The 18,243-nt window shown below is 49.8% G+C and overlaps 1 protein-coding gene across 1 annotated transcript; it reads left to right on the plus strand.

Moving 5' to 3' along the window:
- Positions 1 to 288: 288 nt before the first annotated feature.
- Positions 289 to 15,815, plus strand: ORAI1 (ORAI calcium release-activated calcium modulator 1). The gene is made up of 2 exons (XM_055322973.1): positions 289 to 893; positions 14,775 to 15,815. Exons 1-2 carry the CDS (start codon positions 315 to 317, stop codon positions 15,384 to 15,386), a joined length of 1,191 nt encoding a protein of 396 aa, XP_055178948.1. The 5' UTR covers positions 289 to 314; the 3' UTR covers positions 15,387 to 15,815.
- The last annotated feature ends 2,428 nt before the right edge of the window (positions 15,816 to 18,243 follow it).

Here is an 18,243-nt window from a genome sequence, read left to right on the forward strand (position 1 = left end):
GCGGCAGACCTTCAGCCACGTGGTTCCAAGGGGGAATGGGCCTTAGGCGGCGGCGAGAGGTGACCTCAGGCGGCCCGACCCGGGAGTCCGAGCTCCGGGCGAAGGGCCCTCGCAGCAGCTGAGGAGGTGGGAGGCCCCGCGGAGCGCTCGGAGCCTCGCCGGAGGCGGTGGGCGGGGCCGCCGGAGGACGCGAGTCACATGACCCGCTCCTGCCCCGCCCACCTCCTCGGGGCGGGGTCTCCGGAACGGGCCGGGGCGCATGCTAATCACCCCGAGGCTGCGGCCAATCGCGGCGCGCGCCGAGGGCCCGGGCCATGGATCGCGGACGCTGGCTTGCGCGCAAGCTCGCGTCGGGGCGGCCCCAGGCTTCTTGCAAGCGGCGCGGCGGGCCTGCGAGGTGGGGCTGCAACAGCTTCCTCGACCGCCTCCTCGTCCTCGGCGACCCGCCGAGTCAGGCCCGGCCCGCGCGGGGGGCAGGCGGCTGCCGCCTCAGGCGGAGGCGGAGGCGGAGGCGGAGGCGGGGGTGCGGCGGCGGGCAGGGGCCGCTGCCTTCGCAGGAGCCCCAGCCGGCCCGCGCCTTTGCACCGTGCTCCATGCATCCGGAGCCCGCCCCGCCCCCGAACAGCAACAGCCCCGAGGTTCCCCTCAGCGGAGGCAGCACCACCAGCGGCAGCCGCCGGAGCCGCCGCCGCAGCGGGGACGGGGAGCCCCCGGGGTCGCCGCCCCCGCCAGCCGCCGTCACCTACCCGGACTGGATCGGCCAGACTTACTCCGAGGTGATGAGCCTCAACGAGCACTCGATGCAGGCGCTGTCCTGGCGCAAGCTCTACTTGAGCCGCGCCAAGCTCAAAGCCTCCAGCCGGACCTCTGCTCTGCTCTCCGGCTTCGCCATGGTGAGCTCGGGCCGCCCTGCCCTGCCCCCGCTCCTGTCCTGGCCGCTCACTCCCGCAGCCCCGACGGGGCCCACCGGGGGCCGGCTGGGCTGGCCGGGCGGACGGGGGGGTTCGAGGAAGATCGGGGAGAAAGGTGTCCTGGATGCTGGAGGGTCCAGAGGTACTGGACCTGAGGAGAGGCGGGCGACAGGTGACATCGGTGTGGGAGATTGGATGTCGGACACATGTCCAGGGGTGGGGGCTCAGGTGCCTCCAGATGGGCGAGTTTGATGCAGCAAGTGGGGAGAAAGCAGAATCTGTGAAGTAGATCTGTATGGAGACAATCCCACATGTGTTCAGGGGCAAAGGAAGGACGTAAGGGGTCTGAGCTCCGTGGGAGCAGGTGTCAGGAAGTGGGGAGGAGTCGGACCCCTGAGCTTTCTTGTGACCCCACACTTGAGGCCAGAAAATATTAGCCACCTCCTTCTTTCAACTAGTAGAGGGGATTTCCTGACACGCTTTCTCCCACTGCATTTTCCGAGAGCCCGAGCCTAGGGTTTTGACAACTACTCTCCACCCTCAGTTTCTTCCCCAGAAACTTGCCATTGAGTCATTAGATGTGGGGGAGGAGGGTGGGACGTGTTCCCCTTGAATGGGCTTTCAAGTGATTTGGGTGGAGGGTCAGGCAGTAGTTTCCTCTTCCCCCGCCCAGCTGAGCTGGAGTGAGGGGTGGGGCAGGTGAGGCTGCAGGTTGGGCTGAGAAGTGGTCCTAAGGGCGCCTTCAGGCCCGGAGTCTTCCACATCAGGGCCTGCAGAACAATTTACAATTATCACTGCGTGACATCAGCCTGTGTGAGTGGGGTCTGCCCTCCTCTCCCAAGGTTTCTAGCCCGAAGCACTCCTGCCACCTCAGTGAGTGAGCTAAGCCCTGGCCTTGAGGGAGGGAGTGGCTGCACCCTTGTGTTTTCTTGGGAGTGTGTCTGGCACTCTCCCTGTGTTCTACAAACAAGTGGGCCCACCGATGGAGCCTGAACTTTTAGAAGCCCTGAGCAGGCCCAGCGTACACTGGGCCTCAGTGAAAAAGCCAGGTGATTGAGGGTGAGGAACAGCTCCGCTCGCTCTGCCACGTGCTGCCAGTGAGACCTCAGGCACATTTCTCTCTGGATTTTTTTTTTTTTCTCTCTGGATTTGGATTTCTGAGAGGGGATGAGAGAATCTGCGTGTTTGTGTAAGGGAGTGGCACACTAGTTTTTAGTTTAGGTCATATGATGGATTTCTAATCTGTCCCAAATCCTTAGAGACTAGTCTCTGCCTTTGCCTAAAGAATCTCTAAGACTAGCCGACATTTATCATTTACCTAGGTAGTAGGCATTGTTGAGGCTCCCTAAACTTCCACACTAACTCCTCAGCTGCCCTTTGAGATGGTTATGTCACAGGACCTTGGCCATACAGCTAGTCTGCCTGAGCGGGATCCTGAGTCTTCTGGCATCCAGAACCGTCTTGGGCACTTACGCCTTTTGTGGTGTATAGAGTCTTTTTTTTTTTTTTTTTTTTTTTTTAGATTTTATTTATTTACTCATGAGAGACACACACACACAGAGGCAGAGACACAGGCAGAGGGAGAAGCAGGCCCCATGCAGGGAGCCTGACATGGGACTTGATCCCAGTCTCCAGGATCACACCCTGGGCCAAAGGCAGGCGCCAAACCGCTGAGCCACCCAGGGATCCCCCGATGCAGGATTTGATCCCTGGGTCTCCAGGATCATGCCCTGGGCCGAAGGCAGGTGCCAAACCATTGAGCCACCCAGGGATCCCATGTTCTGATCATTGTCCAGCCAGGTGAGGTGTTCGGACCCAGTCTCCTAGGAAATGAGAAATAGAGCAGGAAAGTTTTTTTTTTTTTTTTTAATTTATTTATTCATGAGAGACACAGAGAGAGAGAGGCAGAGACATAGGCAGAGGGAGAAGCAGGCTCATGCAGGGAGCCCGACGTGGGACTCGATCCCGGGTCCCCAGGGTCACGCCCCGGGCTGAAGGCAGCGCTAAACCGCTGGGCCACCCAGGGATCCCCAGGAAAGTTTGTTTGTTTGTTTGTTTGTTTGTTTTTTCCTCAGGAAAGTTTCTTTTAAGCGAAATAAAATGTTACAGTTGGGAGGACAGGGAATGACACCATTAGCTTTTAGAGCTGTGATCTGTGTTTAAGATGGTAGCACACCTGTTCCCCTTTTTCTTGGGGTCATAAATGCATAGCTCTTCAGGCTCCTTCCCACTCCAAGAGAAGTGAGGATCTGCTGGGTGGTGCTTTCTTGCCTTCTGGCATCCTGTTTGTCCTCGAGAAGATAGCTTCCTAATCAAATGGCACATTTTCTGTTAAAAACAGTGCAGGAAGTCAGGAGGCAGGGGCAGCCAGTGGCATTGGGTGGGCTTCAGCTCACCCAGAATGTATCTTGGGGGCCTTTATTTACCCTGGTCAGGGTGAAGAACGCTTCCTGGCTCTGCAGATGAACTCCCCAAAGTTCTGGCAGGGAGGGGCTGAACCCCATCACAGCATCCATTCTGGGGACGCAGTTATAAGAGGGGTAACTGTTTGCTGTGAGTCTATAAATCTGTGGGAGAAATGGAGTGGGGGTGGACAGACAGACCCGAGAGGCAGGCAAGTCTGCCTGTGCCCCACAACCCCGCTACAGACTCCCAGCCTTGTAAGTGAGCCTCTGAGAGGATGGGGTGCCACACAGCCCAGCACCATGGAAACAGAGTGAGGAAGTTTCCTGGACTACTCTCCCTTGGCCTGTGAGTCAGCACAACCAACTTCCTGCCCCCAGAAGGCTTCCTTCCTAGAGACCTGGAAAACCAGAGGCACTGATGTGACCTCTAATCTCCGAGGGTAGGAGAGTTGGCAAGGCTGCCAGTATCACTGTTCAGCAAATGAGATTGAGGGAGGGTCTCCCAAGAGCCTGGAGGGGATTGAGAGACTCCCCGTCATAGGTGAAAAGGCCTGGCCAGGTGCCCGGGTGTGGTGGAGAGATAAGGCTGTGGGATCTCAGACAAGCTATATTCTCTGGAGCCAGTTTTTTCATGTGGACAAGGGGGGATACATATCCTGCTGTGCCATGGATTGTGTGAGGATTCATTATGAGTCCCAATTGAGCCCACAAAAGGTTTAGAAATTTTCAGGAATTTTTTTTTTGAGATTTTATTTATTTATTCATGAGAGACACAGAAAGAGAGGCAAAGACACAGGCAGAGGGAGAAGCAGGCTCCATGCAGGGAGCCTGATGCGGAACTCGATCCCGGGACTCCAGGATCATGCCCTGGGCCAAAGGCAGGCGCTAAACCGTTGAGCCATCCAGGGATCCTTTTTTTTTTTTTTTTTTAAGATTTTATTTATTCATTCATGAGAGACAGAGAGAGGCAGAGAGAGAAGCAAGCTTCATACAGGAAGCCCGATGTGGGATTCGATCCTGGAACCCCAGGATTACACCTTGCGCCGAAGGGAGGTGCTCAACCACTAGTCACCCAGGTGTCCCAGAAATTTTCAGGATCTGATCGTAGACATCTTAGGTGGACCCTCTGTAGTCTGCACACAAGAGTCCCACTCCTGACAGCATTTCTAGAAACAATAGGCTTTTGCGGGGCTCAGCATCCAGACTTCAAAACCAGGGTCCCTGGATGTAGCACATGATCAGCATCCTGTAGGTGCTGCTTGAGCCGAGGGTACCCTCATGGGCCATGACTCAGGGCATCTGTGCCTCAGTTTATCTCTGTGAGGGGCAGCCTGACCTTGCATCCTGCAGGACTATGGTAAGCAGACTGGCAGTCTTGGTTTGCTGGGGAGGGCAGGCTGTAATGTTAGCCTAAGCAGAAGATAATTGGGAATGTCAGCCTGCTGCCGTAAACAAAATGCTTTCCACAACCTGGGATCAATTATTTTTGGATTATCTGCCTCCTCAAGTTCTCTGCCCGCCAGAACCCTTTTGTTCCTAGGTTCCAGAGCGGGTTCAAAAGTTGCTTGGAATTTCTATGAAAATTAGTTGGAGGGAAGAGCTGAAATCATAAGACATTGAGCCTCTGGGATATGTTCAGAATTCAGGGGGCATGGAGATGAGTGAGAAATTACTATTATTATTCACAGTGCTAATTACTAATAGTAATTACTGCTTTTGTTGATTGAGCTTTTGTGATAGGCTGGACATTGTGCTAAGTATTTTACTCGTACTATCTCTTGGGATCTTCACACAACCTGGAAGGATAAGTGCTTGTCCCTGGTGAATAACTTGCCCAAGTTTACTTGGCTGGTAAGCTGCAAAGCCCTGTTACCCTGGTGTAGCCCCATTGTGGAAGAGGACTTAGAGTGGTAGGAGGACAGTGCTGGGAGGCACCAGTATGACAGAGCAAAGTAAGAACAAGGACTTGAACCAGACAACTTGGGTTCCAGTTCTGGCTCCACCCCTTACAACCATGAGATCCTGGAAAAAATTTTTAATGTCTCTGGGCCTACTATAGTAGTACCTACCTCATAGGGTTGGTGTGAGCATTCATTGAATTAGTATTTGCATAGCACTTAGAATGTACCTGGCCCAGGTTTTGGGGAATCTCCCTCACCCTTGTTCTCATGGGACTGCTTTAAAAGGGTTAACTTAGGGCAGCCCGGGTGGCTCAGCAGTTAGCGCCGCCTACAGCCCAGGGCCTGATCCTGGAGATCCAGGATCCAGTCCCACGTGAGGCTCCCTGCATGGAGCCTGCTTCTCCCTCTGCTTGTCTGTCTGTCTCTCTCTCTCTCTCTCTCTCTCCTCTCTGTGTATTCTCATGAATAAATAAATAAAATCTTTAAAAAAAATAAAAGGGTTAACTTAGGGATGCCTGGGTGGCTGAGCAGTTTAGCCCCACCTTCAGCCCAGGGTGTGACCCTAGAGACCCGGGATGGAGTCCCACATTGGGCTCCCTGCATGGATCCTGCTTCTCCTTCTGCCTGTGTCTCTCATGAATAAATAAATAAAATCTTTTTTAAAAAAATGGTGAATCTAGTTAGGGAAGATGTTACAGGACCTTGGCCAGCTGTTTAAGAAGTATAAACTCTTTATGTAGGCAATAGGGAGCCATGCAAGGTTTTGGAGGGAGTTACATGATGAATTCTAGAGTAATCTTCATGATGTTACTATTTACTAACTTCCAGGTAGGAGGACTAGACCCATTTCTTTCCTTCTAATTTAGTCCTCAGATCAACTCTTAAAGGTACATACATAGATAAACTAGGGCTTGGGGCGCCTGGGTGGCTCTGTTGGTTAAGCATCGGGCTTCAGCTCAGGTCATGATCTCAAGGTCCTAGGATTGAGCTCAGCAAAAGTCTGCTTCTCCCTCTGCCCCTTCCTTGGCTTGTGCTCTCTCTGTATCTCTCTCAAGTAAATAAAATATTTTAAAACAAAACAAAACAAAACAAAAAAAACCCTAAGGCTCATAAGAACATAGAGATTAAGATATCCAGCTAGTAGAATTCAAGGCCTGGTCTGACTTGGATCCATTTCTACTTAACTGCTCTTTGGCTGCTGTGAGCTGGTTGATAGCTGGGCCTTTGAATCCTTCCAGATGTGCAGTTCTGTACTCTGGGCTGTTTATAAATGGAAATTTGTCGAATGCCCCAAGGGGAGGGCACTCTTTGCCTAGCTGAGGAGCCTTTTGTGAAATTTCACAAGTGCCTGTCATGCATTTCTGGAATTTTCACTGGGAACCATGTTGAGTTCTGCTGGTTGTTGGGTTCAGGGCTGGTGAAGGAGAACTCTAGGATTTCTCAAGGTGGCATGATGGTAATCAGTGTTTGGGGTTAAGGTAGGGTCCCTTGGAGAAGTAAAATCCAGGTTTAAGCAAGAGCCAGCAGGTTTCTCTATAACAGGACTTCTGGATAGCCTTTCATAAATCTTATTTTATTTTATTTTTAAGTAATCTTTACATCCAACTTGGGGCTTGAACCCACAATCCTAACATCAAAAGTCATACATTCCACTGATGGAGCCAGCCAGGCACCCCTTGGGTAGCCTTTACTATTACTCCCCGAAGGGATGTCACAGACTAGTAGGACCACAGACTCCTTTCTTCAGAGGAGAATCTTGTGGGACTGTGATTTGACAGCCAGCCCACTTTGGGTTTTGAGCATTGGTCTGTTCAGAAATCAGCCAGCTTTTTCTTTAAAGGGCCAGATAGTGAATATTTTCAGCTTTATAGGGTACACAGTCTTGGTGGTAAACTACTCAATTCTGTCATTTAGGCTCAAAAACAGCCACAGAGAATGGGGAAATGAATAGATTTGGGTGTATGCCAATAAAACTTTATTTACAAAAATTAAGCACCTACCCCTCAAAAAAATGTTAGTGCTACCTGAGGTGTCTGTATCCTTATAAATGAGATCTGTTTTAATACAATGTGTATATTATAAATGCATAAAAAGACAAAATTAAAAAGTTGAAAGGAGGAGCTAAATAATAAATGAATATCATTGGAAGTTCTAATATGATCTTCCCGACGGATCACTGAGGATTGTCCATCAGATATGTTAGAGAAACATGGAGCTGAAATACCCGAAGATTGGGTCTTACATTCATTTATTTCTTCTTTTTCTTTTTTTTTTTTTTAAGATTTTATTTATTCATGAGAGACACAGAGAGAGAGAGAGAGAGAGAGAGAGAGAGGTGCAGAGACACAGGCAGAGGGAGAAGCAGACTCCATGCAGGGAGCCCCATGTGGGACTCGATCCCGAGACTCCAGGATCACACCCTGGGCCAAAGGCAGGTGCCAAACCGCTGAGCTACCCAGGGATTCCCCCTCATTTATTTCTTCAACAATATTTTACTAGAGGGATAAACCCTAGTGTTGGATGCTGGAGAAACCGTGGGGAGTAAGAGTAGAGTGGAGGAAACAAGTCGTGTAATTATGACTTTAGGACATGTTTGGTTAAGTGATGTTGGGGAAGCATGTATGGAAGGATACATATTACAGTCTTATTTCCCTAAATGTTTGGTGCCTGCCATCCTCCCTGGGGTGGGGATTTTGCTGTCCTACTTCCTGCACTCTCCCCAGCGGAGCCTCAAGATCCTCCAGGCACATAGTAAGCTCTCAATACATATTTCCGCCAATGGGTCAATGATCCCGTCCTCACCTGGGAGGCCACAGAGCAGGGGTGACTTGGGAGGTAAAACCTGGGGAAGTTGGAATTAGATGTACAGAAAGCCTAGGCCTGTCCTCCTCGGAACCTGCAGGTTCAGACTATTTGGCTTATGACATAAGTTTAGTGAATTGCAACCAGCATTTTTTTTTTTTAATGAAATAAGAATGGAACAAAATAGTAGTGTGCACTGGTTGTTGTAAGGATAGGATATATCAGCGTCCTTTAAGGGGAAGTATTGTTTGGGGAAACTTTTGTTTCTGCCATAAATGTGTGTCTATTTATAGAAACATTTGGAGTACTGGACTATAGTGGTCAAAAGAGTTTGTAAACTGCTAGACTAGGCCTCGATCCTGTCTTAATAGATGGTTTGCAGTTGAGGTAGGACTGGCAGGCCCAGACAGCTCTGGTTGACCCTGGGTGACTGTGCTTGGCAGCCCTTGTGTTCCAGGCTGCAGCCTAAAAGAGTGACCAGTGAACCCTAGGCTTGGAAAAGGACAGTTGGATTTCCCAACTGTGGATGCTGGGATCAGGCCAGGCATAGGAGGGCTGCCTTGGAAGGGCCTAGAAGTCCAGGTGCCAGGTGGTGGGGGTCTCCATGGAGCTCAGCAGGAGTGAGGAGAGGTGGTTGGCATTTGGGCGGAGCAGGCAAATGCCTGGCAAAGCCAGGCAGGCACCACTCCTTGCAGAGTCATGTGGTCCTCTTCTTGGCTCATGCTTGAAATTTGGCATCCCAGTGGCCCCTGTGCGGGATTCATGGACCAGTGTGCGGTGGAGTTGGCATTCTTCCTTCCTTCCTATCCCTCTAGGCCCCTTTGTGGCCAGGTTCAAGCAGGCCCTTGGCTGGCTGGAGCTGTTTATTTTGGGTTAACAGGCCCAGCACTCTGGCTATATTTACCTTGTGAAGCTGCTTGCAATCTGATATGATCTGATCTCTCTGGGACTCAGCTGGGGCCCTGGGTGTCGCCTGCCAGCTTTAGCAAGGCCCCCTTGAATTCATTGTCCCAGTCTGTGGGGAGATTTCCCCAAGAGGGAAGCATTCTGGAAAGAACAGTGGCTCATATTCCTGGGAATGCTTTTCATCAGGATCCAAGATGTGTGCCATCTATTCCTTTTCCACAATATACCTTTCTGCAGCCCCATGGCACTGAACTTGGTTCCCAGTGTGGGAAAGGTACATACCGCCAGCCTGTATGGTCAAAGTCCCAGCAATTGTAGGGGCTGGTGAGGGTGATGGGGTTTCTTCCAGAGCTTGGCAGCAGGGTCTTTCCTCTTCCTTGGAGTGGCCAGCCTCTCCCCACCTCAAAACCTCAGGGAAGGCTGGCTAGTTCTGGTGTCTCCAGGCCGGGTATGTCCTGGTAGCTGTGATTTCTGGTCCTAGATCCTCTGAGTGTGACAAATGATACAGAAAGGGTGGTCTCTGTCCCGCCAAGGTAGCCATCTGGCCCAGTGTGATTTGGAACACACTTTCTCCTTATGGCCTACGTTTGGAGCTGGGGCAGACGAGGCCCAGAGTGGGGATCCGACTTCCTCACTTACCCCAGAGGGCAGAACCGTGGCTCACGGGGCCTGTTCTCTCCAGCCTGAGCTGACAGTGTCCCCGAGCTTTTCTTTTTCTTTTTTTATATTTTACTTATTTAAGCAATTTGTACAGTGTGAGCCTCAAACTCAGGACACCAAGAGCTACATTTTCTGAGCCAGGCAGATGCCCTGGGCTATTTCTCTTCTGCTTCAAGACCCCTGCTTTTCCTTCCTTCCTTCTTTCTTTCTTTCTTTCTTTCTTTCTTTCTTTCTTTCTTTCTTTCTTTCTTTCTTTCTTCTTTCTTTCTTTCTTTCTTTCTCTCTCTTCTTCTTTCTTCTTTCTTTCTTTCTTTCTTTCTTTCTTTCTTTCTTTCTTTCTTTCTTTCTCTTTTTCCTTCCTTCCTTCCTTCCTTCTTTTTTCTTTTCTTTTCTTCTTTTCTTTTCTTTCTTTCTTTCTTTCTTTCTTTCTTTCTTTCTTTCTTTCTTTCTTTCTTTCTTTTCTGTTTTATTTATTCATTTGAAAGAGAGAGAATGGATGAGCAAGAAAGGGAGAGGGAGAAGTAGACTCCCCACTGAGCAGGGAGCAGGGAGAGGGAGCATGATCCCAGGATCATGACCTGAGCTGAAGGTAGATGCTTCACTGACCAAGCTGCCCAGGTTCCCCCCTGCTTTTCTTTTTCTTTTTTTAAATATTTATTTATTCATGAGAGACAGAGTCAGAGACATAGGCAGAGGGAGGAGAAGCAGGCTCCATGCAAGGAGCCCGATGTGGGACTGGATCCCGGAACCCTGGGATCATGCCCTGAGCTGAAGGCAGACTCTCAACCGCTGAGCCACCCGGGCATCCCTGCTTTTTTTTTTTTTTTTTTTTTTAACTAAAATTAATTTTCTTTCTTCTTCCTTCCTTCCTTCCTTCCTTCCTTCCTTCCTTCCTTCCTTCCTTCCTTCCTTCCTTCCTTCCTTCCCTCCTCCCTCCCTCCCTCCCTCCCTCCCTCTTGTTTATTTAACAGAGAGCGAGCACTAGCAGGGAGAGTGGGAGAGAACCAGGCTCTCCCTGAGCAGAGAGCCCTACATGGGGCTTGATCCCAGGACCCTGGGATCATGACTTAAGCTGAAGGCAGACACTTAATCATCTGAGCCACCCAGGCATCCCCTTTTTAACTAAAATTTCTTGAGCACCTCCTGTGGTCTGGCCAGGTGTCAAATGCTTACATATCAGGACCTCATCTCTTGTTTCCTCAGCGACCATCTTAGTCCATCTGGGCTGCTGTAACAAAATAGCAGACTGTGTGACTTATAAACAACAGATGTTTATTTCCTCACATTTCTGGAGGCTAAAAGTCCAAGATTGAGGGGCTGGCTTCCTAATTCACAGCTGCCATCTACTCACTGTGCCCTCCCATCCCAGGAGGGGCAAGGCATTCTCTGGGCTCTCTTATTTGTTTGTTTATTTATTAAGATTTTATTTATTTATTCATGAGAGACACACAGAGAGAAAGGCAGAGACATAGGCAGAGAGAGAAGCAGGCTCCATGCAAGGAGCCCAGTGTGGGACTCCATCCCAGGACTCTAGGATCACAACCTGAGCCGAAGGCAGACGCTTAACTGCTGAGCCACTCAGGCATCCCTGGGCTCTCTTTTTTAAAGGCACTAATCTGGGCACCTGGGTGGCTCAGCGGTTGAGCAGCTACCTTTGGCTCAGGTCATGATCCCGGGGTCCTGGGATCCAGTCCTGCATCAGGTTCCTTGCAGGGAGCCTGCCTCTCCCTCTTCTTATGTCTCTGCCTCTCTCTGTGTCTCATAAATAAATAAATAAAATCTTAAAAAAAAAATAAAGGCACTAATAAAGGGGGGCACCAGGGTGACTAAGTCGAGTAAGCATCTGCCTTCGGCTTAGGTCATGATCTGAGCATCTTGGGATTGAGTTCTGCATCGGGCTCCCTGCTCAGCAGAGAATGTGCTTCTCTCCCTCTCCATCTGCTGCTCCCCCTGCTTGTACGCGCGCTCTCTCAAATAAAAAAAAAATTTTTTTTTAAGGCACTAATCCTCATGTCCTAATCACCTCCCAAAGGTCCCACCTCCTAGCACCATCACCTTTGGGGGTGAATTTAGAAGGAGCATAACATAGTAGCACTCATGTGAGAACAGAGCTCCTATTCCCTCCTTTGCACACAGGCTTTAGCGCCAAGTGGACTTGAGTTCAGAGCTTCCACTTAGCAGTACTTCTAACCCCTGGGGCACCTGACCTCAACTCTCTGAGGCTGTTTCCTCATTTGTAAAAGAATAATGGGCTCAGTCAGTTAAGCAGCTAAGCTGATGCCTTCATCTCTGGTCCTGATCTTAGCTCATTGAACGCTTATAACAACCTGAGTGGGCTCCTGTTGTATAAATGTAGCACAGAGAAGTTGAAATACTTGTCCAAGGTCACCCATGAGCTTTGTAAGTGGAGGAACCCATTCATTCTTAATGGCTGTATAGAGCAGACCATAGTTATCTGTGCACATACCCCAGTAGTCTGCCCAAGGCCTGATGTACCTAATGGGTCTGGACATTTCCAGTGACTGAATAAATAGCCAGTGGCCCTGGGCAGCAGGCTTTCCTGATCGTCCCTTCTCTGGTTTCATGTTCCGGGGCAGCAAGCCAAAACAGGAAGAGGAAGTGCTGGGGGTGGGGAGGTGGTGGCAGGAGGCCCGCAGTGGTGAGGGTGTCCCCCTTTTACAGTGTGGGCAGGCCTGGTGACAGAGACCAGAGGGCCTTGGGATGTGTCCCTTAACTCCTTATGCCCTGGTGGCCTGCCCTCACCCATGTGTATTAGGAAGTCTCAGGATTGGCTCTAGGCCACCAGTGATCTTAAAAAAAGTTGAAATCCTGCTGGCACTTCCCCAGATTTATATGAGTTTGAAACATGTTGTAGGGAATCCCTGGGTGGCTCAGCGGTTTAGTGCCTGCCTTTGGCCCAGGGCGCGATTCTGGAGTCCCGGGATCGAGTCCCACGTCAGGCTCCCAGCATGGAGCCTGCTTCTCCATCCTCCTGTGTCTCTGCCTCTCTCTCTCTCTCTCTCTCTCTCTCTCTCTCTCTCTCTCTGTCATAAACAAATAAATCTTAAAAAAAAAAATTTTGTAAACTCCTGGGCTGAACAGTTCATAAGGTCATCAGTTGTGGCAAGTGTAGGGCAAAAGTCTGTGATGTGAATCTCGTTGAAATTGTCTGAAAAGTCTGAAAAGTGAATTATATATAAATCTAGATTTTCTAAGGAGGGTATCTGTTATTTTCACCAGATTGTCAAAGGTACAGGCCCCAAATCAGCTTTGGCCTGTGACCTTCATCTCATCATGCCCCCTCCTTTTATAGATAAGAGGGGAGGTTTGGTTTTTTTTTTAATAAAGATTTAATTTATTTATTCATGAGAGACAGAGGCAGAGACACAGCAGAGGGACAACCAAGCTCCCCACAAGGAGCCCGATGCAGGACTCAGTCTCGATCCCAAGACCCCAGGATCATGCCCTGAGCCAAAGGCAGACACTCAACCGATGAGCCACCCAGGCATCCCAAGAGGGGAGGGTTTTGACCAAGATCAGACAAGGAAGCAGGGGGTGGTTCTGGAATCAGGACTCAGACCCCCTAATTTGGCCTTGCTGTTCTGTCATCCAGAGTATACCTCTCCATCAGGAGAGTAAAAACCCCAAAGAATTACATATAGAGATAGTGGGTTTGGGGATGAGGAACTGAGAAATAATAATAAAGCTCATTTTTATTGAGTGTTTACTCTGTGCTAGGCACCAAATATTTTACATGGATCTAAGTATCTGAAAAGCAACTTAGTCCTCATAATTGTCCTCTGATCATGTACCTTTATTTCCATTTTACAGATAAGGAAACTGAGGCCCAGAAAGTTGAAGGAGCTTGCCAGAGTCATATAGCTGAATAAAGTGCAGAGCAGTCAAGGTTCAAAGCCAGGCAGCATGGGTCTAGAGCCCATGCTCCCAACCACTGCTCCACACTGCCTTTCCAGGCCAAAGGAAGGGTACAGAGAGGTACAAGAAATGAAGGCAAACATGGCCAGGCATTCAGACAGGAGGAGAGCTAGTGGGAAAATAGAGCCCACCCCTTCCCCAGGGTAGGCTGATATGGCGTTAGTGGGTACATCTCAGCATTGGACCTGCCCCTCTCTGAGCCTGGTACATACATAGCAAGCACTTTAGGAAGGATCACTATCCTTAATGGCATTGCCATTGGTGCTTGCTGCCCTTGTCCCTCTAGCCTGGGCAGGCAGACCCTGGCAGTGAGCCCACTGCCCCCTGTTCCAGCCCATGTCTGATGAGCTAGCTCCTTCACATGGGGATGATTTGCAAGGCCTAGGTGAGAAGCAGCCAGTGGCAGGCAGGTCCAGAACATGCCCCTGGTGATCCTGGGTCCACGGGTCTCCAGGAACTGGGAAGCAACTAGTGCGTCAGCTGTGGGGCCTGGTGGAGCAGGGGCTGGGGGAGGAGATGGCTCCAGGGCTTGCCAGCCACACTGCAGCAGCACCAGGTTCTGTCTTCTAGGAAGCTTCTGCATTCCTTGTTGGTTGGTGCGCTATGTTCTCAGAAAGGGCCTGGGCCTGACGTGGGTGGGCCTTTGTCCCTCTACCCCACCCTCTCCTTGGCCCTGGAGCAGGACTTGAGGGAGAAGCCTGTGCTTGGGAACAGATGTGGGGCCAACAGAGAGAGTGGTTAGTGGTTGCCCTTTTTTTTTTTTTTTGTAATAAAACTGTATCATAGTAAAATGTACATCAAACGTAACCATCTTAACTGTTTGCGGTGGTTGGTTTTTAATACCTGGCTGGATGGTAGGAGCAGTGGTTACTCTTTGGGAAATGTTTAGCATGTACCAGGGATTATCATTTGTTAAAATCATCCTATGAACTATGATATCTCGGGTTTGCAAATAAAGAAGTGGAGGCTCAGAGAGGTTCAGTGACTTTCCCATGTGGCTAGCAGGTAGCAGAATGGGGATTCAAATCCAGGCAGCCTGGAATCCAAACCCACTATCCTCACTAGTACTTTCTCAACCCTAAGTGAGTGGATCCTATTCATCCCCATTATATAGATAAGGAAACTGCGGCTCAGAGAGGCCAGGTGACTTGTGCAGGGTCCACAAGCTTGGCGGGAGGGAAGCCAGGATTTGAGTGTGGCTCTGTGGGCCGTTAGGGTCCTGGCACTCAGCCCGCCTCTTCCCTTCCCCCTAGGTGGCGATGGTGGAGGTACAGCTGGATGCCGACCACGACTACCCGCCAGGGCTGCTGATCGCCTTCAGCGCCTGCACTACAGTGTTAGTGGCCGTACACCTGTTTGCGCTCATGATCAGCACCTGCATCCTGCCCAACATCGAGGCGGTGAGCAACGTGCATAACCTCAACTCGGTCAAAGAGTCGCCCCATGAGCGCATGCACCGCCACATCGAGCTAGCCTGGGCCTTCTCCACTGTCATTGGCACACTCCTCTTTCTGGCTGAGGTAGTGCTGCTCTGCTGGGTCAAGTTTTTGCCCCTCAAGAAGCAGCCAGGGCAGCCCCGGCCCACCAGCAAGTCCCCAGCTGGCAGCGCTGTTGCCAGCGTCAACGGCAGCAGCACAGGCGGCATCACCCCGGGCCAGGCTGCTGCCATTGCCTCCACCACCATCATGGTCCCCTTCGGCCTGGTCTTTATCGTCTTTGCCGTCCACTTCTACCGCTCACTGGTCAGCCATAAAACGGACCGGCAGTTCCAGGAGCTCAACGAGCTGGCCGAGTTTGCTCGCCTGCAGGACCAGCTGGACCACAGAGGGGATCACCCCCTGACGCCCAGCAGTCACTATGCATAAGCCCTTTTGGGCTTGCACACTTCAGATCTTTGGCCTTACGCTGCTCCCCACAACCTCCTGCTCCAGCCATAGGGACAGCCAGCTCAGGGGACTGGGCTTTTGTCAGGGGGCAGAGAGTGAAGGGAAGAGGCTTTTTTTTTTTTTTTTTTTTTTTTTTAAGAGAAAGGACTGCACTTTGAAACTTTCTTCTGAGAGAGTAAGCACTTCCTGTTCTTCCAGCTTCAGGTTCACCTCCCTTAGGAGGCCACTGTGGGAGCCAGAGGGGGGCTAAGCCTCCCTTTGTCTCTCTCCATCGTGAGTGCCAGTGCCACTTGGATGCTTCTTGTCTTTTCTGTCTTGGCCACCTTCCCCATTCAGTGTCTCGTGTGTGTGTGTGTGTGTGTGTGTGTGTGTGTGTGTACACACACATAAATATACTCATAATGGATACTTCTTGTGTTTGTATTTGTTGGGTCTGGACCACCTGGTATTAATTTCTCCTGGTGCCCCAATCAGGTGAGCCCCTAAGCAGAAAAAAAAATTCTTGACATTTTTGAAAAATTTCAAACCTGCAAAGAAGTTGCATGAATAGTGACTGAAATATAGTCCGTTCTTGTTACTCGACAGCAGTTGTGTCCTATGAATTAGTGGATGTTGAACCATTGTTCCTGTGTGGTTAGGTTCCGACGAGCCTCTGGTCACCATATTTTGTTAGCTGTTCAGTAGGTGACCTTGTGTTATGTGTTTGTTTTTGTTTTTTTATTTTTAAGTAATCTCTACACACAGCACTCAGACGAAAAATCACCAAGATCAAACGGTGTGTTTCACCAACTGAGCCAGCCAGGCGCCCCTATGTGTGTTTCTGTTTAAAGACACCTTATTTAATTTAATTGTTGATTTGTGAACAATGAACTCACTCATGGCTCACAGCACGATAACTTGTACCTAAATGAAGCTTTTCCCAAAGGTATTTCTTTGTAAGACATATCATGGCTGCCTTTTTTTTTTTAAAGTAATCTCTACACCCAGTGTGAGGCTCGAACTCACAACCCTGAGATCAAGAGTGGCACGCTCCACTGCCTTCTTTTTAAATAGCAAAATCACCGGGGCACCTGGCCAGCTCAGTCAGTGGAGCGTGACACTCTTGATCTCAAGAGTGGTGAGTTCAAGCCCCATGTTTGGGCATGGAGCCTCCCGTAAAAAAAAAATAAATAAATAAAATTAAAATTAAAAAATAAAAAATAGCAAAACCAACAGAAAGCACCAAATGTGAAAAATGTGGCCTAAATCGACTGTGAAAAGGACACTTGTTTAAGAAGGCTGAGACAGAATGGTGCTTGTTTGACCTCAGCAAGCAGGAGATTCACAGATAACTGAAGCTGTGAATGAGGAGAAAAAGTGATATTTTTCTCTGTGAGGTCCCATGCATTGGTTGCCAATACCATCCTTCATGCCTAAGTACTTCCTCCTAAAGCCAAGGACATTCTCCTATCTAAACTCAATTCAAGTGATTGGATTCAGGGAATTTGACATTGATGCAGTACTATTTAATAGGACATTTGTGTTCAGTTCTCCACAAGTCCTGAGCATGTCCTTTCTGGCCATGATTTTTCCCTTCAGGGTCATGTATTGCATTCAGTTGTCACGTCTCTTTAGTTGCTTTGAATGTGGAGCAGCTTTTTTTGTCTTTTTAACATGGACATTTCTGGAGTCCAGGCCTATGGTTTTTGTAGAATGCCACCTCAGTCTCATTTCCCCGATAATTTCCCGTTATTATTATAATCAAGATGTGTATCTTGGCAGGAATATTTGTCTCTTTTGCAGATGGCAAAAATTGACGCCCAAAGAGGTTAAGTAATTGGCTAGACTTCAAGCCTAGAAAGTCTGGCTCAGACCCTAGGCTGTCACAAAAATCTTACATACTGATTCTGTCTTTGCTTAAGAAATTGGGAGATCCCCAGCAGCAGCAGCACTGGTCCCACCCACCCCCCCCTTTTTTTTTTGAGATTTTATGTATTTATTCATGAGAGACAGAGAGAGAGAGAGAGAGAGGCAGAGACATCCCAGGATCACAGACCTGAACCAAAGGCAGACGCGTCCCTGGTCCCACCTCACAGAGTAACAGTGAGAAGGAACAGGGTTGCAGCGCCCTCTTTCCCAGATATGATTGCCACGGTCCCCACCATTCCCTTGTCTCACACCAGGCCAGCTTCGTTTATGTTACTTGCCTGGCCCCCATGGTCCCAGAAACCCAATACAGAACATGGTTTTATAAAAACAAAGTCCTTTGATCCAAGTGGAGGTTGGTTGGGGGGGGCGGGGAGGGAAGTGTGGCCTTAAGTTCTTGTTTTGTGCAAACTCAAATGTGCTAATAGCTTTGTGGGCTAAGTGGGGCAGAGGATCCTCTTTTTTCCTATTGTAGCTTTTTGCTTCTGTCATGCATCATATGCACCAGGACCCACCTCCACCCCCAAGTCCCAGGACAGCCTCCCTGACTGGGACTGAGTATTGGGGAGCAGGAGCCCCTGTGTGGAACTCTCCACTCTCCCCAGAGAAGACCTAGCCATCTTCCATGTGTTCCCCACCCCAACCCCTCCCTGCTTCTGCAGAGACCTGGGAGCTGGCTGCAATGATTTCTGGCCTGCGACTCTAGTCTTAAGTGTTCCTTCCTAAATTTGCCTGAAGTCAACAATCACCAGATTAGCTTGCAAAATTTAGATATCTAAATCTTTCCCCTGGAAAGTTGGTCCAGGTAGATCTAGAACCTTTATTTGGGATAGGGTGAAGGGGCAGAGGGAGAGGCAGAGAATTGTAAGTAGACTCCACGCCCAGCCCAGAGCCCAAAGTGGGGCTTGATCTCACGATCCTGAGACCATGA

The sequence above is a fragment of the Nyctereutes procyonoides genome, unplaced genomic scaffold (genome assembly GCF_905146905.1).
Source record: "Nyctereutes procyonoides isolate TBG_1078 unplaced genomic scaffold, NYPRO_anot_genome, whole genome shotgun sequence".
Taxonomy (NCBI): Eukaryota; Metazoa; Chordata; class Mammalia; order Carnivora; family Canidae; genus Nyctereutes; species Nyctereutes procyonoides.

Excerpts from the sequence above, each read along its gene's own strand:
- ORAI1 (XM_055322973.1), top strand. The coding sequence starts at position 315 with ATGGATCGCGGACGCTGGCTTGCGCGCAAGCTCGCGTCGGGGCGGCCC. Across the intron at positions 894-14,774 it reads TGCTCTCCGGCTTCGCCATG|GTGGCGATGGTGGAGGTACA; the intron begins GTGAGCTCGGGC and ends CCTTCCCCCTAG.